Source organism: Athene cunicularia, assembly GCF_003259725.1.
Source record: "Athene cunicularia isolate RWA chromosome 5 unlocalized genomic scaffold, athCun1 chr5_part2, whole genome shotgun sequence".
Classification (NCBI taxonomy): domain Eukaryota; kingdom Metazoa; phylum Chordata; class Aves; order Strigiformes; family Strigidae; genus Athene; species Athene cunicularia.
The window spans coordinates 8,346,794-8,369,543 of NW_020799102.1; the positions used below are offsets into that span (position 1 = coordinate 8,346,794).

At 39.5% G+C, this 22,750-nt stretch overlaps 1 protein-coding gene across 3 annotated transcripts in view; it reads left to right on the forward strand.

The window, feature by feature from the left end:
* The window catches only part of CHID1 (chitinase domain containing 1), a 120,693-nt gene that overhangs the window by 34,750 nt on the left and 63,193 nt on the right, over positions 1–22,750 (forward strand). For all 3 annotated transcript variants that reach the window (XM_026850389.1, XM_026850391.1, XM_026850390.1), the window contains exons 9-10: positions 11,764–11,865; positions 14,828–14,983. In XM_026850389.1, the coding sequence (XP_026706190.1) occupies positions 11,764–11,865; positions 14,828–14,983 (258 nt within the window). The remainder of the gene's footprint in view (positions 1–11,763; positions 11,866–14,827; positions 14,984–22,750) is intronic.

The window sequence follows — 22,750 nt, forward strand, 5'->3', positions numbered from 1 at the left end:
TGCCTTACTATATAAAATTAATGTAGCCAAGGTCTGACTGCACTGACACATGCTGAAGCAGGTGTACACATTTGTTTTTGAATTCCCACTAGGGGGAATCATTAAAATAATCTGTAGGTCAACTAACAATGGCCAAAGAGGAGAAAAAGTGGAATGTATTCCTCACTATGTCTGGCATTTGTAGCTCTACCAATTCTGAGCCAGCTGCTGTAGAGCAATTACTGCGTAAGTTTCAGTGTGAAGTTGGAAAACTCTCAAAAAAAAAAAAAAAATTATGAGCATTTTAATCTTTGCAAGGCGGAATTAAGCCTACATTTGGTGTGTTAGAGTTTTTAAATTAGGCTCATATGCTCCAGGGTGCAAGGCTGTTTTGTGTGATGTTCTCTATTGGAGCATGGCTTGCCTGGGCATTAAGCCCTGGCATGAAAGGCACTAGAATAGTTTGGAAATTGGGACAACCAAATGGTGACACAGTGGATGTTCATTTATGCGTAGTCTTGCTTAAATGACTCCTCTGAAGAGTCTGAAGCAGCTAACAGAAACAGCATTAAAGGAGAACAGTTAACCTCCCCAAAAATGGAAACAGCAAATACAATGACAAGTATCAAAGGAAACTTTTTCTTCTTTGGTATTCAGATTGTCAGACAGGTGAATTTCTCATTTTGGCTTAATAGTTTCAGATACAAATTCTTAAATTACTTGAAAAATACAGTGTAAGTGGTGCAGACTGGTTTGCCAGCATGCCTCAGCTCTGAGGACAGCAGTTTTCAGGCTCATTTGTCCCTAGGTGTCTGCTGGGATTTTATGCTTTGTTTTCAGGTTATATAATTGTTGGCACGTTTCTCCTTCTTGACTTCTGTTACTGGTTTAAACCAGATGGGCCACAGGTAATTAGGTTGGCTTCAGGAAACTGTGTAGGCTTCTCCATGACAAGAACAGATCCCATGTTTCTCCCCATTTGGAGAGCAAGTACTGCAAAGGCAACAGCTGGGATGGGATGTGTATATTAAGGAAGAGTGCCAGCCGTCAATGTTCTATAAAAATTTCATTTGGTACATAAATACCATTTTGTTTCCTAATGAAAATCCAGCAAGTTTTTACTTGTCAGTCTGTTATCATGTACAGTCCCCTAGTGATGTGAAGCACTTATATTGTGTGAGGTAACCACTCCCATCTCTTTTTGTATTGAGAATCTGTAGTACTCTGTTGCAATGCTCTTGCTTGTCAAGATGGCTAGGTTTTGTTGGTTTTTAAATGCCAATCCTAATCTAAACTGAGAATTTGGTAAAGAGATTCTTGTCATTAAGAAAACATGAACATGGTTTAGTAATGCTAATAAAATCAGTCAGGTTTGTGTTCTTAGTATGCACTTGGTAGAGTCTTTTTTTTATTTTAGTATTTTAAATTGTGGTCTTTTCCATGGACAACTGGTAGCCCTTATGCTCTCTGAAGACATCTGAATTTTACTGTTCCTATCATGAAAACAGTGCAGCAGACAAAGACAGTGCACAAGTAGGGGTGAGGGCTTTTATTTCTGAATTTAAGCTACTATTCTGAATAGTAGAGGATAGTATTGGAAGGTGCATTATCTTAAGGCAAAAAAAACTATAACTGTGTGACTTTTGATGTAAGTTTATTTAACCAGGTCCTAAAATCTACCTATGAATGAATGTTATTACAGTGGTCTCAGACCACCTGTACCACTAGAAGGTTCTCCCTAATGTCTAGCCCAGGCTTGCTAATTATCTTGGGATATTCAGGCTGTTCCAACTCAATAGAAATGAACTCTGAAATTGTTGTGTTTCAATTAGAATTCCCCTTTTTTCATTTGCTCATTCTTTCATAATTTTGATTACTTGGAATGATGTTTCTCTAATTTATCAACAGTAAGGTAATCTTTCGTATTACATGAGCAAAACGTGGAGATGTTAAGAAGATGAGAGTTAGTTGGGAGGGGAAGGAACTCCTGCTTTTTTCTCTGCTTTCATCTGTGCCAACACTTCTAGTGTGTGGAATTGGGAGTGTTCTAAGAGTAGAACCAGATGAAAAGCCATGCCTGGAAGAGTGTATGAGCAGTGGTGATTGCACTGGTTTTATGGAGTTACCTTTCAGTTTGATTTTTCTTTCTAAGATGGGACTTTCATGCAGATTGTAAAAAAAGGCAGAAATTTATACTAACTTGGAATCTGTGTTATTTGTTTCTCCCCCAACAGACTGACCTCAACACTATGGTTCAATGGCCTAACATCTTTGATTTTGCAATGTACAGTCCCTGATTTGTCATACTGATCTAGGTTTGTAGGCCACAAAATCAGATACTGTGTTTAAGCTCTGATTTAACTGAGATTTGGATCACATCACATCACATCACTGCATGCAATTCTTCAACTTTTGCAAATTTTTGTCCTTAGAAAGGAAATAAAGAAAAAGAATGCTGTGTTACAAATAGTTGTGAACATATTTGAATACTAAGCATGCATATTTTCCAAAATTATTAATGAGTAACATGCATCTCTGTAAAAGGCTTTATATGTTGTCTGCAAGTATGTGCTCACTGAGGGAGAGGTCAGAAATGGAGATCTTGCAATGCTCTTTAAAATGTCCAGTCAGCTGCATGGAATTCGGCCCCTACTATGTATTAAATCTGTTTTAATCTGTCTGAGAATCTCTTTTTTTTGGTTAATCATTCAGTATGATCATGTTCTGGTTTTGGCAGCAAGGATTAGATCTGTAATTATTGTTCATGGCTTTGAACAGCAGTATTGTGTCAAGGTCCTGTTGCTGAGTCGCATGCCTTATCCAATACTATTGCAGGCAGACCTTAATTCTATTTTTAGCACTTTTTCTGAGGAAACAAGTTGTCTGTAAGGTTTATCTCTTCCATTCTTCATCTCTCTGCAAAAGCTTTTTTAGCATTTGACCGATTTAAAACAAAACTGACAATAGAGTTTTAATAGTCAGGTCCCTGCCACTTCATAAAAATAGGCAGCTTGGACAGATGAAGATGACCCATCTTTTTTTTTCCAAAGACCCAGCAGTGAGAGGGCATTGTAAGCAGAACATCTGTAAGACACAGAGAATCTAGTTGCAAAACATCCATGGACACCAGAATCCATGTAGAACTGTTTTCCAAATATTGATAGTGGAGAATTTCTTGAGTGAGCTGTCATCCTTCAGAGTTCTGGAAAACCTAAAAAGAGATAGGTTAGTTACAAAACTGCCAAGAGGATTTTTCCTGAAAAGAAAATGGTTTCAGATTTAACTTGTTTATGCATTTGACTGCTTCGTTATTGATACTTATATTTGTGTGTTGCACAGGGTAGATAGTTTAGCTCTTTCTCCTGTTTTCTGTAGAACAGACTGGATGCAGGAAGAAATAGTGAATTTTTATTCAATGGTTGTGCATTAACTGAATTCAGTGGTGTGTGTTCATAAAACACAATAGTGTTATACTTTAGTGCAGGTAACTGCAAAGAGCTATGAAAACCAACAATATCTGATGGTGAAGAAAGATGGGAGAAGGGAAGATTTGGAAACAGTTGCTTTACAGAGAAAACAGAATTATACACAACAAGAAAATTAAGTCATTACTGGGAAGATGCCTTCTGAAATAGAGATATACAGGAAACAGAAAATTGATCAATTTTCCATTACGAAGGACTATTCAAAGACCTGAGAATACAGAAAACTACTCTTTTATAAGAGAGAGGGAAGGTGAGGTAACCAAACAAGTATGCAGTTTGAACTTGCCGGGAATAGCAGTCAGTTACAAGACCTTTTCTTTTTTTTTTTTCCTTATTTCATTTTCAGGAGTAATCATAGTGAGACAAGAAGTAATTGAGAATGTAGATTCATTAGGAAGTAAATGAAGGTGGCTTGCATGGTTGAAGTATTTTTTCCAGTCTTTCATTATTAAAGTCAAAACCTTACAGAAATACTTATCAGTAAAGCACTAATGGGAATTTTGATACGTATGACCATATGCTGTTTGAAAGATTCAGATAATAGACATTCTAGGCTATAAAACAAACTCCCCTGCACTTATTTTAGATGTGAAAGGACTTGCAGCAGAGCGGAGGATTGTGTTGTGCAAGGGGAGGTTTCCTGTGCTGGGGAAACCCCAGAAGAGTGTGGAGACCCACCAGAATCCGGCAGCTCTCATGGGAGTGGCTGACAGGTGGGGCAGGGCCAGGACAGCCACCCCCTACTCCCACAAAAGGCAGCACTGGGGAGCACCAGCCACCAGGATGGGCAAGCAGGTGTGACATGGCAGCTTGTGCCGGAGGGTGCACAGGGTGGGTGCTTCTTCAAAGGAGGGACATTCTACTGGCCGAGTGGAGAGGCTTGAAGTACACAAAACCCAGCAACAGGGCACTGTTCTGTGACCATCTGCACAGGTCAAGGGCACTCATCCTACCTGATGTTCAAGGCAGGATGGTGGGCACTCATCTGAGAGCAAAGACTGCAACTCCGACTGAAGGCTCTGCACCCCAGCGGTGGATGATGCCTCCACGCAGATGGGGCTGCTGAAGGGGGCGGCTGCAGGATGTGCCCAGACCTTTCTGCCTGGGGCAGGGATGGGTGGCAGACGTGCCTGCAAAACCTGTGCCCAGGTGGAGGAGCTCCTGCAGCAGCTGGCTGAACTGAGGAGGCAGTGAGAAGGCTGCATAGCAGCTGGTTAATGTTCAAGGATCAGCTCCTTTGAGCTTAGGAGTGATGCATCCCAACAAAGAGGAAGTCAGGCAAAAATGACTGGATGGACAAAGAGCTCTTGGACAAGCTCAGACACAAAAAGGAAGCCTACAGAGGGAGGAAGCAAGGACAGGCAGCCTGGGAAGGATACAGAGAAATTGTTGAGCAGCCAAGGATCAGGTTAGGAAAGCTAAAAGCCCTAATAGAATTAAATCTGGCCAGGCACATGAAGAGCAACAAGAAAAACTTCTGTAGGTACGTTGGTGATAACAGGAAGACTAGGGAAAATGTGGGCCCCCTCCAGAAAGAAATGAGAGACCTGGTTACGTGTGCTAAGGAGAAGGCTGAGGTACTCAGTGAGTTCTTTTGCCTCAGTCTTCACTGGCAAGTGCTCCAGCCACACCACCCAAGATACAGAAGGCAAAGACAGGGACTGGGAGAATTAAGAACCGCCTACTGCAGGAGCAGATCAGGTTCAAGACCATCTGAGGAACCTGAAGGTGCACAAGTCCATGAGACGTGATGAGATACATCTGCTGATTCTGAGAGAACTGGCAGGTGAAGTGGCCTAGCCACTGTCCATCATATTTCAGAAGAAATGGCAGCCCAGTGAAGTCCCCAGTAACTGGAAAAGGGGAAACATAACCCCCATTTTTAAAAAGGGAAAAAAGGAAGACCCAGGGAACTATAGGCCAGTCAGTCACGCCTCTGCAGCTGGTAAGATCATGGAGTAGGTCCTGCTGGAAACTGTGCTAGAGCACATGGAAAATAAGGAGGTGATTGATGACAGACAACATGGCTTCACTAAGGCCAAATCATGCCTGACACATTTGGTGACCTTCTGTAATGAGGTTACAGCATTGGTGGATAAAGGAAGAGCAACAGACGTCATCTACTTGTACAAAGTATTTGACACTGTCCTGCGTGACATCCTTGTCTCTAAATTGGAGAGACATGGATTTGATGGATGGACCATGCTGTAGGTAAGGAATTGGCTGGATGGTCAGTCAACAGCTCGATGTCCAAGTGGAGAGCAGTGACGAGTGCCATTCCTCAGGGATCAGTTTTGGAAGTGGCAGTTTGACAGCAACATGGACAGTGGGATTGAGGCACCCTCAGCAAGTTCACCGATGATACCAATCTGTGTGGTGTGGTCACATGCTGGAGGGAAGGGCTGTGCCATACAGAGGGACCTGGACAGGCTGGAGAGGTTGGGACTGTGCAAATCTCATGAAGTTCAGCAAGGCCAAGTGCAAGGTCCTGCACATGTGTCAGGGCAAGCTCAAGCTCAAATACAGGCTGGGCAGAGAATGGACTGAGAGGAGCCCTGTGGAGAAGGATTTTGGGGTGCTGGTTGACAAGAAGCTCAACATGACCCAGCAGTGTGCACTCACTGCCCAGAAATCCATTTGTATCCTGGGCTGCATCCAGAGCAGTGTGGCCAGCAGGTCAAGGGAGGGGATTTTCCCCCTCTACTCTGCTCTCGTGAGACCCCCCCTGCAGTGCTGTGCCCAGCTCTGGGGGCACCAACATCAGAAGGATACGGAACTGCTCGAGCAGGGCCAGAGGAGGCCACAAAGGTGATCAGGGGGCTGGAGCACCCCCCTGTGAGGACAGGCTGAGAAAGTTGGGGGGTTCAGCTGGAGAAGAGAAGGCTCCAGGGAGACCTTAGAGCAGTCTCCCAGTACATAAAGGGGCTATAGGAAAGCTGGGGAGGGATTCTTGATCAGGAAGTATAGGAATAGGATGAGGGGTAATGGTTTTAAACTGAAATAGTTTTATTTCTATTAGATATAAGGAGGAAATTCTTCCCTGTGAGGGTGGTGAGACACTAGCACAGGTTGCCCAGAGAAGCTGTGGCTGCCCCCTCCCTGGAAAGGTTAAAGGCCGGGTTGGACGGGGCTTTGGGCAACCTGGGCTAGTGGAAGGTGTCCCTGCCCATGGCAGGGGGGTGGGACTGGGTGATCTTTAAGGTCCCTTCCAACCCAAACCAGTCTGTGATTCTGTGTATGGTAATAGGGGACTGTGAAGTTCTAAGCAGTGCACACAGAAATATGAAGGAAATGATTTCTTCTTCCAAGACTGTGATGTTTTTCCTAAGTTTCTGTCTATACATACAGCAGCATGCCATCAGAAAATTCAGGGATGACCAAGTTAAAGCATGTTCTTAAGGGCATTTTCCAAATGCCTCTTAAACACTGACAGGCTGGAGACATAGACCACCTCTCTAGGAAGCCTGTTCCAGTGTTTGACCACCCTCTCAGTAAAGAAACGCTTCCTAATGCTCAGCCTAAACCTCCCCCAACACAGCTTTGAACCATTCCCTGCATCCTGTCACTGCTACAGGGAGAAGAGCTCAGCACCTCTCTCTCCACAAACCCTCCTCAGGAAGCTGCAGAGAACAATAAGGCCGCCCCTCAGCCTCCTTATCTCCAAACTAGACGAGCCAAAGTCCTCAGCCGCTCCTCACAGGACATTCCTTCCAGCCCCTTCACCAGATTTGTTGCCCTCCTCTGGACACATTCAAGGACCTTCACACCCTTCTTAAATGGTGTTGCCCAGAGTCACACACAGTACTCCAGGGGAGTGAATGCTGAGGTTTCAACCCCAAGCCCCAAAATAAGGTTGACACATGGGTGATTCCCACAGCCCTTCACCAAGGGGGGGTGAATTTACCTTTAGGCTTCCCTCCAGGGTGGTGCCAGCCTGGCAGACAGAGCCATTGGGTAAAGGAGCCCCAGGGGTCTGCATTCAGTAACCCAAGGCCAGGTGTCCCACTGAGGGATAACAGCTGGGACCCCTTGCAGTCAGGGGCAGTGTCTGTGTGTGAGGTGGATGCCCTGTGCAGAGTTCCCTGTTGGGGAAGGACCTCCCGCCTCCATGGGACTGGGCTCCAGTCAGCTCTGGCTTTTGTAAACGTGGGCTGTGTAGAGATTCAGGATGTGGCTTCTTGGTCTTATGTGTTTGGCTTGTTGGCTCGGTTGTCTCCCATCCCTTCTATGGCAGACTGCATGTCACCATTTATTCCACTCATTGTTGGTTGTGCAGTGTTGTTGTTGGGGTCAGTGGGATTGATGTTGGTTATGTATAATCTGACTGACTTGTTTGTACCCCCAGCACTCACCCATGTACTGACCCTTTTGTATCAAATACAATTTGGTTATTGGTTCATCTTTATGCTGGCTGTGTCCTTTATGCTAGGCATAATAATTGGCAAAACAGGGAGGCTGCACCAACACTGAATAAGCAGATAATCACCTCTTCTCCCCAGCTGGCCACGCCGTGTTGGATGCAGCCTAGGATGCCGTTTGCCCTCCTGGCTGCCAGGGCACGCTGCTGGCTCCCGTTGAGCTGCTGCCCATCAGCACAAACACCTGGGATAATGTCCTATACACATCACAATGGACATTATATCCAGACCCCAGCTGAAATGAATGTTTTGTTGTATATATAGTATCCGAGGTGTTTTTTACTGCAGTTAAAGTGCCATAAATTTAATCTCACTGATGAAGTTCTTCTCAAGGAGCAACTTTTACAGTCCGTATAGATACAGATTTTGCCAAGATTAGGTGGCTGTTTCCAAACCTGAATAGTTGGGGTTTTTGCAAGTATTTAATATGTTTCAGAGGTAACTCTGTTGAACAATGATATAAGAATCACGTAAGAACACAAGTGCATTTAAGCAGAATGTTAAGGAAACTGAATGACATTTGCTTAAGGTATTGAGTTAGAAAAATATAAATGCAAATATCATATGAAGTGTCTGGCTCTTAGAACAGCAATAAAAAGGATTTAGTATAAGCTAACATAAAACGAACACCCTTTTCTGCTTAAATTTACTTCTTGAATCCAAATTGTTTCATATTTATAGTGCATGTTGCATAATTTCAGTATATTTTTAGGCCAGTAGGAGCAGTTTTCTTTAAACAGCAGATTTCTCTTGTATTCAGTGTTCAGCCTCACTCTTTTAAGGAGTACATTTGTTAGACTCAAAATCATGTAAGTTTTGAACTGTGTCTTATAGTGAACTCAAAGATAAAGCAGATGAAGCCTTTCAGAGTTCAGGGTTAATTCCATGCAAAGAGACTTTTCAGATATATTAAATAATTTGCTTTTCCTATTATTCATGTTCATACACCTGACTTCTGCTCCTTCACATTGTGATGTTGATAGTGAGAAAATAAAATTACCAATGTTTTAATCATCTGACAATTTAATATCAAGCTGTCTTTAGTGTGTATATTATGCAGTGCTGATACATGATGATGACATTTCTGCCACATTACTGTGTATTTTGGAAATGGTATTCAAGGCTTAGAAGAATGGCAGGGTTTTGGCTTAGACTTGGAAACTTTTATTCTTTTGGACTTTGCATATTCTGTGCCAAGTCTCTTGATTTTCTCTGTGCTAGTTTTCTCAACAATGTAGTCACTTGAACATACCTGCTCTTCAGTTTTTACAATTAAATATACATTATACATAAAGACACAATAAAATATCAGAATGATTGGAAAACCTCAAATGAGAAGTATAGTTGTTAAAAATATGTAGTTTTTAATCTTTGAGTGCCAATTTTCTTTACTCAGAACAATTCTCAAGGCACAAATCAAATAGTCTTGATTATGATCCAGTGAACAGTTTTCCAGAGTTCGTGACTAGAGCAGAATTCGCTGGTGAGTGGTGCTTGCTTTCTGTGAAGAGTGGTGGTGTCTTAATACTATCCATGAATGGACAAAGCATATTCATTGCTGCTGGGTTTGTTCCAAGTTGGAAATTTCCAAGTTGGTAAACCTTGCTCCTCAGATGACACTCCTTTGTAGTGGAAGTAGTTCAGTTACAAGCTTGCTTTGGAGAAAATGATGACAATACCCATTTTAACCTGTTTGTTTTTTTTTTTCTTTTCTTTTTTTGGGGGTTGTGGTGGTGGTTATTTTTTATATTCCTTGACAGTATACATGAAAAATGGATGTAGAGGACAAGTCACATGTACAAATTTCATTAAAGTATCTTAATCTATAAAGCAATCCAATTTGACCTAATATCTAATACAGATTATAATTACTTCTTATGCTTTCCCTTCATGAGTAATCACAATCAATTTACTGAAAATGTGTTTTGCTGGAATTTGCGTTGGGGAATTGCTTTGCCTACAGACATCCAAGTTGCCATGACATTGTTTCAAAGATGTCTTTCATTTTCTTTATTCTTGTAGAACAACTGTAGTTTGCAATGGCAATAAATGACAAGGAGATAACTATCAAAAAAACTGAGGTCCACCAGTAGGTTCCAGAAGTGAAAATTTGGTTTAATTTGTTAAAACCCTGGAAGGAAAGGGATGGGATTTCTCCTTAGTCATTGTATATCGTTGGTTTTGAAAACTTAAGACTTACAGAACACCACTATACTTCATACAAATTACAGTTACATAATCCAGTGTATTTTTGGTCAGGTTCATTGATCTGACTTGCAAATATCATTCATGCTTTGCTCCCTTATAGCATGACAGGTATGTGAAATGGTTTAATCTACCTCACTTTGTAACCTGTACTCTGTTAACCTCTTTCCTAATGTGATGGAACAGAAAATGTCCTTGTAAACTGATAAATGAATGCTGTTATGCTCTGTTGATTCACTCAGCACATATTGTTGGATGGAGAATTTGTACACTGATCCAAAAGTCATAAGGGTCAAAATAAGTGACTTTTCAGTTTATTACTTGCATCTGTCACTGATCATCCTTTAGATTTTTACATTTAAAATGGGAGGTGAGTGGTTTTAATGTCTACCCTGTCTAGGCAAGGGTTGCCTCCTAATTTCTAGATCAAGGAGTGGTTTCTGATATTACTGGGAAGGTGCTGGATTCTTTAGTCTCTCTGCTCTCTAGAGGAATCTTGTACAATCCTCTAAGTTTGCCTCTTGAATAGCAGAGCTGCACCACAGAGTTTGTAGCTGTTAAACCACCTTTTTTTTTCTTTTCTTTTATAATGTTCCCCTATGAACTCTGCTCTTCCAGGCTATTTAGGACAATATGCTACTACTCTCTACCTGTCTGTCTCATCTTAAGGTGCTTCAGAGCCCTCTGGCTGAGGGCATGATTCTCCTGGCAGCAGCTTCTGCTTTTTAGTTCAGTTCAGTCCCATCTTTGCAATGTGCTTAAGGCTGCCTTATGTTCCCTGCTGTGCTATGTGAGCTGCTAGTTTGAAGTTAAAAATTCTCTTCTAACAGATTCAATGTTTTCAGGCAACTTGTGTCCATTAATTTTTTTCGTGTTGAATGGTTGAAGTAAGTCAGTAGTCTCTATGAGTTCCAAACTGTCAAAAATACACCCCCTCACCCATGAAGCCAAGGTAGGTATTAACCCAGTGCTAGATTTTGTAAATCAAGATAAGTTAAAAAAGGGGGAAGTAAGAATTGTTCCATATTTTATACAAAGATATGCAGAAGGCCTAACTAGACTAGACTAGAGAAGGTCACAGAATGGATTCCACCCCAACTCCCCATATTTGCCTTCTGCTTTTCAGGACTTTTTTGCAAGGGAACGAAAAGAAACTAAAGTGTTTTTCACCAATGAGACAAACTTTTGAGTACAGTGAAAGCTGAAATTACTGTTCTTTTTGAGAGTAATAAAAAAATTACCCTCAGTTTGTGTTTTTGTATCAACAGCTGCACTCATCCATTTATTTAAGTATGGCTCAGATAACTTAATTTTATAAGTATCAAAACCAGTTTGACAGGTCAAGCAATTAAATGCTTTGTAAAAGCTTTCAGAGTTCAGTTGATTGCTACCTAAGGCAATTTGATTAGTCCACAGCCCTTATAATCGCTCTTGTAGCCGTGCTGAAAATGTTTATTGGGTAAGTATGCTGTGGAACTGGCAACATAAGTAGCACTGAATATTTTTTTTTCTTGGGCAGTTATTATAAGAATGGCACTGAAACATCTTTTCTTGCCACCTCAGAATAAAAGATTTTTCTTACTTGATCAAATCATATGAAACCTGAAGGAGAGAATAAGCCAGGTTATTGTATTAATTTATGTCTTCCTTTTGTTTTTGTTTTGCTTTTTTTAAAGGACTAACCAGCCAGGAATGTTCACAAAGAAAGAATTTGATCAGTTGGCCTTGGCAATAGACAGCTTCAGTCTCATGACATATGACTATTCAACACCACAGCGGTAAGACTCCATCTAATATTAGAAAAAAATTGCTGAAGGAACTGGTTTCCAGTTAAGTCACTATTAAATCTACAGTATGAGTTTTTGTTGGTTTTTTTTTTTTTTTTTTGTAAAGTGGATAGTGTGTTTTAACTGTATCAGATACTGAAGTTTTGGTTTACTAATTAGGATGGGTGATTTTTGCACAAGCCAATAGCTCATGACATTGTTTAACTTCAGTGTATATTTGGTACCCATATATTGTGAAAGGCTTTGTACTCAAGCTAAAAAAAATCCTTATACTAGTTCCATGACACTTACTCTTCTCCAGGCCAGGTTCTTTTGTGTTTAGTTATAGTCATGGTTTAACTCCAGTCAGCAACTAAGCACCGCACAGCTGTTCTCTCACTCACCCCAGTGGCATGAGGAGGAGCATCAGAAAGAAAAAGTAAAAGCCCTAGGTTGAGATAAGAACAATTTAATAACTGGAATAAAGTAAAATATGGTAATAATAGTCATAAAAAGGAAGGTAGCAAGAGAGGGAATTAAAACCCAAGAAAGACAAATAATGCACAATGCAATCGCTCACCACCCGCTGACTGATGCCCAGCCAGTGTCTGAGCAGTGATCGGCCCCCCCGAGCCAAGTCCCCCCAGTTTCTGTACCGAGCATGACATCCTGTGGTATGGAATAGCCCTCTGGCTAGTTAGGGTCAGCTGTCCTGGTTGTGCTCCCTCCCAGCTTCTTGTGCACCTCCTTGCTGGCAGAACACGGGGAACTGAAAAGTCCTTGACTTTGGATAAGCACTGCTTAGCAACAACTAAAACATCAGTGTATTATCAACATTATTCTCATACTAAATCCAAACCACAGCACTGTACCAGCTCTTGGGAAGAAAATTAACTCTATTGCAGATGAAACCAGGACAGTTATTTAGCACAGTTCTGCAGGATAGGTATACAGATAATCTAGCACATGTCATTGTCGGTAAAATAAGCTTTAAAGCATAACTGACAACTCATTTGCTTCATCCCGAGGCAGCAGACTGCCTTTTGGCAGCACTGCTAGCGTAGATATTCTTGAATATGTTTTTCCATTCTTCCACTAGTTCCTCCCTTGTACTAATACAGCTGCTCATGCAGCAGTTCATCAAACCAGATCAGGGAGCTGATCTGATTGAAAAATAACACAAAACCCCACTCTTGTACATGAATATTAATTCTCAGGAACTTAATATTTTTAACTGTGTGAAAGTGGAACAGCAGTTTAGTTTGAGAGGTCCTTAAACTCTACAGAGACTCTTTACTGTTCTCCAAAAGCATGGTTCATTTCACATCCAAATTGCAGGTAAGGATATGCTTTTGGAATTCCTGCAAGATTCTGTATATCTTGCTTCAAGGTGGCTGTCCAGGGTTAATATTTGTGGTAAACTGGCAGATTTAGAAATGCCATCATTTTTGTGTTTATTACATCACTAAAACCTTTGTCACCTAGAGTATTTCAGCATTCTGATAATGTCTAGACAGGCTTAACAGAAAGGAAATTGTGTTTCTTCTGAAAAGAATTTATATACTTCCTTCCTATATCTCCCCAGGCCTGTCTCTACAACTTCAAGCCTAGCAACCTAGGGGAGAACAGACATAGGCAGTAAGGTGTATTGATGTTAGAACAGATTTTGTTACACTCCTGCTGGAATATGCAGCATGGGTGTATCCAGTTTAGCTTTCCTCTAAGTAAATCTGACATCATGAAGATGGAGGTGCTAAGGGCTTTTGTATAGGCTATACAAACCCATCTGGAACCCTGAATGCATTTTCAGTTACTGTGCTGTGGGCTGCATCTTTCCTGTGTGGCAAAGCTGCACCATGCTTTATGCCACGTTAAAATCACAGGTTCTGTTATGGTATAGTCACATCTTTATGCTTTTACTGGTGCTTTAAATTGCTTAGACCTGAATTGGGGCTGATAATCTTTTTTACTTGAAAGGAGGAGGAAAGTACTCTTCAATTCACACCCATTGTATTTGAAATAAATGTAGTTCAGGATGTAATGCTAATGTCTGAGAAAGGATTTGATAAAAAGAATTCAAACCTTTTTCAATTGAATTTGCTTTGATTGGTCTGAATTTATGAAATACAGGATAATACATATGTTTTCTCACATTTTTTTTGCCTTTAAATATGAACACAATTTCCAGCAACATTCCTGTACTGTATTAGCACGTTGAGTTTTAATGGCACAGATTTCCTAAAGGCTTTGAGACAGATATTTAGTAAGGAGTAGAAGATGTTGATATTTTTAAGACTAGGATATGCTTTTCCTTTTATCATGTTAGTGAGTGTTTGCGATAAAGCCTGCTCTCCTCTCTGATGAGATAGGAATGGAATGAGGACAATACTGTGATACTATTATGTATGACAATTCAGTTCCTCTTGTGTATTAAAGCTCTACTCTTTTTCTTAATGTAGCTTTTTGTTAGGTAATTGCCTGTTCAGGGTTTTAACCATAAATAAGTGTTAAACAATCATTGAAACCTCTCTTGCTTACCGGTCATTGATTTTACAGTACTTTCTGTAAGTAAGTGGTGGATTTTGTCCCAATACGTTATGCCAGTTTACAGTAATAGCATTGAGCTAACAACTGAAGCATTGGAAAACAACTGAAGTCACAGAGAGTTTAGAGTTATTGTGTGGCCATCACACCAGGACCTGTGACAGGGAAAATGTGCTAGGTGGAAATCTTTTCTTACCAACTGTAAGAAGTTTTGTGTCCCTTCACCTTAGAAATTAATCACAAAGTCAAAAGTGGAACAAGCATGTTTTGTGTATCAGTGCTTCAAGCCCCTGAAAAAATGTGTAGGTTAAGCTTCACACTTTTTGTGTGCCATAATTTACTCTGTACAATTAATCTAGTCAAAAAGAGAAGGCTGAGAATGAATGTGTACTTTTTCTGACAACCTGTTTAATTTTTGCTAACTTGACAGACCTGGTCCAAATTCCCCTCTTCCCTGGGTACGAGCCTGTGTTCAAGTACTGGATCCTGATTCCAAATGGAGGAATAAAATACTTCTAGGGTTGAATTTCTATGGCATGGACTATTCTGCTTTGGGAGCCTCTGGGGAGCCAATCCTTGGTGGCAGGTAAGACTTCTCTGAATAGTAAGTACTTATGTATGATATATTCTCACAAAACTCAGAAATTCACAAGTATTCTTGTTTAGAAATATGGATGTGTTAGTAAAATAGAAATGGTGATAAATCTACACATGAAATAGTAGCTCACCAGATAGAGTAAGTCCTGTAACTTCTCTTCTGTGTACAGAAGTGCAGATAGATGGCACAGTTATCCTGTCAGAACTCCTAATTTGTGGTTTTCCCTCTTTCCTCTATCCATGTTTGTACATGCAGTTTGCCATCTTTGTGTTAATATGTTCTGCAATATTCTCATGCTCTGTATCATTTTGGAGGTTCATGCAATTGACCTAAAGATTGTTTCTCTCAGCTCCTGAAGTTCTTACCTGTTACTCTGAAATTTAAAACTGGTTTCAAACACCAAGTTTCTTTTGAGTAGAAAAAGCTGCAATAAGCTCACCTGGAGTCAAAAATCTATAACAAGATAAGAAGAAGTATTCCAAAGTCAGCCTGAAATTTTCTATTGATTCTCAGAGAAAAATGGTTATTTTAGTTTTGGGTAATAACCACCTATAATAACAGTGAGCTTTGTAGAAATACAGTCAGGATATAGTACATCAACCTAGAAGGAAAAGCAAGATAAACAGTGTGAATTTGGCAGGAAAATCAGGTTTGTCTGAAGTTTGTTACTAATTTATAAAATAAAACCAAGCTAAGGGGAAACAAACCTAAAGCTCAAGAGGTTCTCACTTTCACAGATTACTAAGTTCACTACACCAGGATATTTCAATATAGTAACTGTTGCTTGGTAGGCGTTGAAATACTATCTGAGGTGGATTGTATAAGGTAAGGGCCTGAATTTCATATCTCCATGCTTTCAGTTACACAATCATTTTGTCATTATTGCACATGCCTCTGCTGCCTTCCTGCTTCACCTTGGTTGTCTGCAGAGGTATAAAACTGTAGACACAGTTTTCTCCCAGTGCCGAATTGTGTCCGAATCTAGGTGAGTAACAGACAAATACTACAGGGTGGGGAAAATAAAGCCATTGCCTACAGTGAAAAGTATATAGTGAGTATATCAGAACAGCTTCTTTAAAATTAGTTGTAGCGATTAGGCAGGAAAAATGCTCAATCATCATTGTTGATTTACAAGCCATATTATACAATTACTGTAGCTTCACTGCAATATTTACAATTCCTTTTGCAGGTAGGAGTATAGCACTATCTAGCAGAATAAAAGGATCTTGTTTTTCTCTGAACTGCAAGTTTTGGAAGGATTTTTCCTCTTTAAAACATACTGCGCACTAAGATGGCATCAACCTTTACTTTTCAAAGCTTCTTCTGGACTGTATTAAAGTATTCATTCATGCTGCTCTTTAATTAATGGCAAAAATATCCTAGCTAAGAATCATGCATGATTAATCTAACTTTCAGCGAAAGAGGCTTTGTTTACCTGTATGTAGGGCACTGGTACACAGTATGGGACAATATAATTTATACAGAGAATAGTCCTGTTAACATATTCTTTATTGACAGACCATGATACTGTAATTATTCAGATATGTACCAGAAGCAAGGTTCTGGACAAAGTCTTTTAAGAGAATTTGAGTTTATACATAAACCATCTATTTTCACTTTGCTGCCTTATCTGTCAGTCAATGGTTAAGTTTGTTTTTCCAGAAATCTATTTTTGAGCACGCACAATTATGTATTAGTCTTTGCTGTATATGTCATGTGTAGTAATGTAATAATAAAATAGGTTCAAGGTCAACCAGCTTCAAAATAGGCCAAGTTTCTGACCCAAAGAAAACAGAGAAAAGGTTATTAGTGTAAAATAAGTTTCCTGCCACTTAACTGATAACAGGCTGTTTGTAAGGAAGTCTTTGAAAACTATCGCTATCATTGTCCAGTTGAATCCCAGAATGGGCACAGCTTGTTCAGAGATGCTCTTCCCCCCTTCCCTCCAAGAAAGCTTCCCTCTTATTCTGTTATTAATACTCTGGCTACATCAGGTTTTTCATTCCCTAATAAGATACATGGCTGAGGCTGATCCTATCCCTTATCATTTTCCTGTCTGCTTCATACTACATAAAAAGGCTGCTCAGAAGCTGTGTCCAGTGTAGTAGCAGATGGCTTGATTATTTATTTTTATCACCTTGACTCCATAATGAATTTAAGCTTCCAGTTTCCTGTAAAAAAAAGCGTTAAAGGATTGAGTCACAGCTCCTTTAAGGCACCCTCCATATGTGGTGATAGTGATGTTAAGCTAAAGTACTGGTATTAAAATGAATTCAAAATCTATTCAGTGAAGCGCAGTATGATAGGTATCAGCTTTTTAGTTGTAGGTTTTTCTTCAGCTTTTTACATCTGAAATTTGTTACATGTACAAGTCTCCAACATGCCAGTTCTCCTTGGCACATTGTAAGGTGCACACTGTCTTGTTGAAGCATATTTGTCAGAATCTTACCGACTTTAATGAGAGAGCTGGAGAATTGTAAGCTTCAGTGACAAACTGTGTATTCTCAAGTTGTTTGATGTAAAGGTAGTATACACTTAGTTGAATGTGCACTTAGTTATTAGTTTGGCTTGCTGGGCTCATGTTTGTTTTTTTTCTTTAAGATAGGACTTACGTGATGGAAACCTCCGAATGTAGGTAGATTTCATTCACTGATTTTCTTTTTCAGTTCAGAAGTTCATAAAGCAACTTTCAGTAGAATTCCTATTTGCATAAAATATTATCTGGTAGTGTTTTTTTTATTGCAGAATGTAATCTAAAGGTAGAAGTACTTGAAGTACTTAGTTACCATTTTGCTGAAAAGATATACAACCTTTCCATATAATATCCTTTTTCCTTCATACACACCATAAAAATTAATATGTATATGTGTATGTGGTTATGTATGTGTATATATATATCTATACTGGGATTAAATTAAATGAAAACAATTTTTCTTTTACAGCACAATGTAGTTTGTCTTTGGCTGTTGTTACAGTAAGAACTACAGTTTATATTTGTAGCAACAATGTGTTCATCTTGCAGCTCAGTCACAATTATTACTTGTTAATACAATGAGTCAATCTCAGAGATTACAGAACATTCTGGTTCTCTAATCAATCAGGTACCACTGTAGTTTAGCTGTAGGGAACCTATTCCTGTGTATATTTAGTTCTGACCTAATTTATATGAAATGCTAAGCTTGAAATAAAGGTGTTGGACCTGTGATTCTCCAGATCACCTCTAGTGCTTCTGGCAATGTTTTCTACCCTCTGGCTGTCGGGAATCAGGTGTCTGAAGATGTCGTCATTAAAACTTACCACTGTATTAAAATCCTGTCAGAACATAACCATCTGGTGTTGCTGACGTGCTGCTCTAATGATCAGCTTGTTCCAGCAGGTCCTCTATTGATACCACAACCTGACAGTATTTCTTCTTCACCTCAAATGTGTATGTCTTGGGTAAATAATTCTTCAATAGACCCTGAAGCTTAAGAAGTTGTTCAGTCTTTCTGCAGAATCTCTACTTTTGAGTCCATTTTGAGACCTGTAGTAGGTCAGCAAGCCCCTCAATCTCATGAGATTCTAACTTGGATGTACTTTTTTTGACTTTAGCTATCTGCTCTTCATAATCTCTCTTAATCATTGGGACATTATATTTCAGCTGTGGTACCCATTGTTTTCTTTTGCCTTCTCATGAGAGGTTAGGTTTTCCATTACATGCCATCTAAAATCTATAGACTCTATGACCTGGACCAACAGGGAGTTGATAAACTTCATTGCTATCTGTGAATTAAAAGCAATGTAAATCAAAGGCTATCATGTGGCAGTGATGTCCCTTACGTTTAATGAATCAGCCTTCTTTACTGAGCATATCCCTGCTAAGTTTAATGTGTTAAAGACATTTTGTCCTTTTTTTTTGTGTAGTGTTGAAAAAGGGAAGATAGATCTCTGATGTTCCACTCAGCTGTATATAACTTTTGAATATATTCTGCATCCAAGCTGCTTTTGTTCCAAACGTAGCTGTTGAAATGTGATATGTGAATAACTCCATTGTTGTGGGACAATGCTGTGTGTGCTTGCCTTTTATTTAAAAGAATCTAAATAGAGATTTTTATGGGGTTTTTTTAACACTTAAGAAGATTGATATAATAAATTGCCAGTTGAAGCAAGGGAGAAACTGATTTGACAATGCATTGTGCTACCCAGAGATAGAAAATAAGATCACTTGCAAGCTATGTGAGGATGTAGAGTTCTACTGAGAATTTTACTGGCTGCCTGCCATTCTGTAAATAGCAGGTAATAAAAAGTAGTACTTAGAAACAGTTAGAGGGGAGCTTTTTTCCTGAATTACCATGGCAGTGTCTTTATTAGCAGCAATTTAAGAAGATTTGGGCCAACTGTGACTCATGATTTTGTCTTACAGAAGGTAGCAAAAAACTTGCAAGGGGTGCTTTTACTCTTCAAGATTCAAGGCTTTCGCAACATTTCTCTTCATGCTGTAGTTCTCTCGGGATTTTCATTGCTTCCCTGCATACCAGGATTCTGTCTCCTGATTTAATCCATTTTGCTCGTATAGTTTATTTAACATTGGAGAGATATTTCAAATAAACCAATGGATCAATTAGCTCTGTAGGATTGAACATCATCTTGCTCTGTTGTCCACCTCTCCGCTTCACTGGAGAAACTGTTAAGGTCTTTCTTCTTAAATTGTACTGCTGGGTCAGATGGTAAAATCATGGAAGTGATAGGAGGAAGATACAAATGGGCCTGGAATCGGAAAGAACTTATTTCTGTATTACAAATGTCTAAATAATTCAGGAGTGTTTCAAGAGGTTTATTCTATTAACTTCCCTCTGGGATATTCTGTTATGTGTGGCTCCATGGTTTATCCCTCCCTCCCTCCCTTTAGGAATGGAAGGGGAACATAAGATGTTATTTGAAAGTGGAATACTAGTTAATTCATATATTTTTATATATATAATTCATAGATAGAACATCTTATGAAGTACAATTATCATATTTCAGCTAGTGCAAGTTGTAAATATGATGTTAAATACAAAAACTGTTATAACTGTTTTTTATGTAAAACACATTCCTTATTTATTTTCAAATGAGGGAAAGGTGCCTTATTTATTAGGCACACAATTGGTTCTGAAGTTCAGTTGTACAATGGCATATTGTCTGTGGGTGAGTGTGTACCTCTCAGTGCATCTGTTTCAAAAAAATGTAGGTCAAAAAAATTTAGTGAGTTGTGATGTACATTTTAAATGGTGGGCATATTGCTGTGAAATGTGCTCTTCTCTGTCTCAGGATCTTTTTTAATAGTAAATTTGCCACAGGTAATTTATAGGCAATCAAGTGTTGTCTAGCGATTAAAAGGTAGCATGATGGAATTGGGGAAAAATACTTCTGTGGTTTAAAACAAACAAAGGGAAAAGCCAGAAACCTTTAGTTTCATTTAAATTTACTTATATTCATAGATTTGCATGTGAGTGTCTGCACCTGGTGTAAAGTGAAAGAAACTAATTGCTTTGGAAGCCTTATTTGGGCTTGTGAGGTCACTAGTGGTGAACCTAAACCCACCACTAGCCCGGACTGATTCTCTACAAATATATGGGAATTAACAAACATAGAACAGGTAACACTATGTGTGTGTCCAGATTCCTCCACTGTCAATCCCTTACTCCCATGGCCCCATCCTATCTCATGTTCAGTGCTGAAAGGATAATGATTAATTTTTGCCTGGTGTTGACTGTCCCCCACAGCATACTCCTCCTGTTCAATTCCATTGCAAATCAATTGGGAATGACTGTGAAAAGGGCCCCCTGGAAGTGCTTAGTGTCTTTATATGAGTTATCCTGGAGCTGGCTAAGTGCACTGTGCTGATTGGTTGGATCATGTGCAGTTTAGATTCCTCTAGGAAGCTTCTGGTTCTGAAGGCATGAAGTCCTCCTCTTTTTGAGCCAAAAGACAGCAGTCTGGATGAAGTTGATCAGTTGCCCTGGGATCTAGTCACCACTGACAGGGATGCATGGTCTAAAGTTCTGGCTCCAGGCAGCTAGATATTTTTCTCTTATTTCTAACCTGGGAGAGTTTGTGACCTTTTTCTGAGAAAAAGACATCCTGGAGTTTGGGTTTATTTCTTTCTTTGTGGTTTTGTTTTGGTTTTCTTGGGTTTGTGTCATGTTCCTCCTGTTCCTGACTGTTTTATTGTCCAAATTACTTCCCCCATTGGTTTTGAGAAGGTGGACCACTTCTTTGTTGATTAGTGTGTCTGATAATTGAAAAACTGGGTTGGCTTGAAAAATAATGAAATACATGTTTCTGAATACAGATCCTATATGACACAGCTTGTTTATCTTGCAACTTAAATAGAGCCAAACTCTATTGTGTATTCTCTTTATAGAACATTGACAAGTAATGAGATCATTTGTATTTTCTTGAAGGAGGGGCATTGTTTGATGTGTAGTGTATGCTTGGATTTTTTAACAGACAGGCTTTTCTTTTGTCTTAAAAGAAAGCAGCTTGGCATGTTTCTAATCATAAACTGATTTTGCAATCCTCTACCTAATTTTAACATTAGTCCATTCAGTGAATTGAGTTGCCATGATTGCCAAGGAAGCAGTCAGAATTAAAACCAAGATACAGACCTGTTGAAACTAATCTGAGTATCATCGATACAGGTTTCAAAGTTGGAATGTACTTTCTCGGTAACTCAGATATCATTTCAGTTGGTTGAATATATAGCAAGACAATTATATACTCCTTCATTTGCTAAAGAGCACTACTTTCAAAGCTTTATTTAGCTCTAAAAGTTAGGGTAAATCCTGATAAGAGCACAGTTCTTTGCGCTTTTGTTTTCTGATCTGCTAAAGTTCTGTCTTCATTACTTGGCTATGTGTATGATGTCAAGCAGACTGTCACAAAAGTGGTGGCTGGGGACACAGTGCTGACACAATGGGTCTTTGGGGCTTTTTTGTAGCGGACGACTCTAGTCTGGTCCTGTGGACTGAAACTCTCTAGCAGTTAGAGTGCTGCTTCTGCTGCTGTTTCATCCCCAAAACCCCACCCATCTCATGCACTCGGAGACTGCGCCATGGTGCAGACCAAAGTGTGGTGTTAGTTATTCTTGTAAAAGCTCAGTCCTGATGTGAACTAGAAGTTTGATGTAGGCAGAATCGTACAACCTAAATGCCGCCTTTCATTTTGAAACAGTGCTTTTAAACAGTACATTTTTTTTAAAAAAGGTAAAGTTATAAAACCTATTGATTACTTTTCATAAGGTAGTGGAATAAATTCTGTAAGAATATTGTAACATTTCTCAGGGTTGTTTTTTTGTGCACAGTTGCTTTGGAGGGCAAGAATAAATGTGCATGTTTATTACAATTTTAGAGAAAAGTAGCAATGCAGCAACAAAGTATGCAGAGTGATTTAATACCTGATAGAAGGACTTGATAACTGAGTCAACAGCCAGCATGGAAATATGTAAGATTTAGGAATAAGCTTGGAGCCTTGAAGTAGTACTTACAGTAATAGACCATATAGCTACACAGTCTTGGAAGTAATAGAAGTACAAGTATGTTCCACAACATTAACAGCTTCTGATTTGGGCAAACAGCATGTTTATACTAGGAGTTATACAGCAGGTGATTGAATGAGGTTTCTGGTGATAACGTTCAGTAGCAGTATAAGGTCCAATAAATTTTTTCTTTACATTTTTATGAGATATAACACCAGAAAGTAGAGGGAGGCAAGGTTTCCCCCCACCCCGTCACC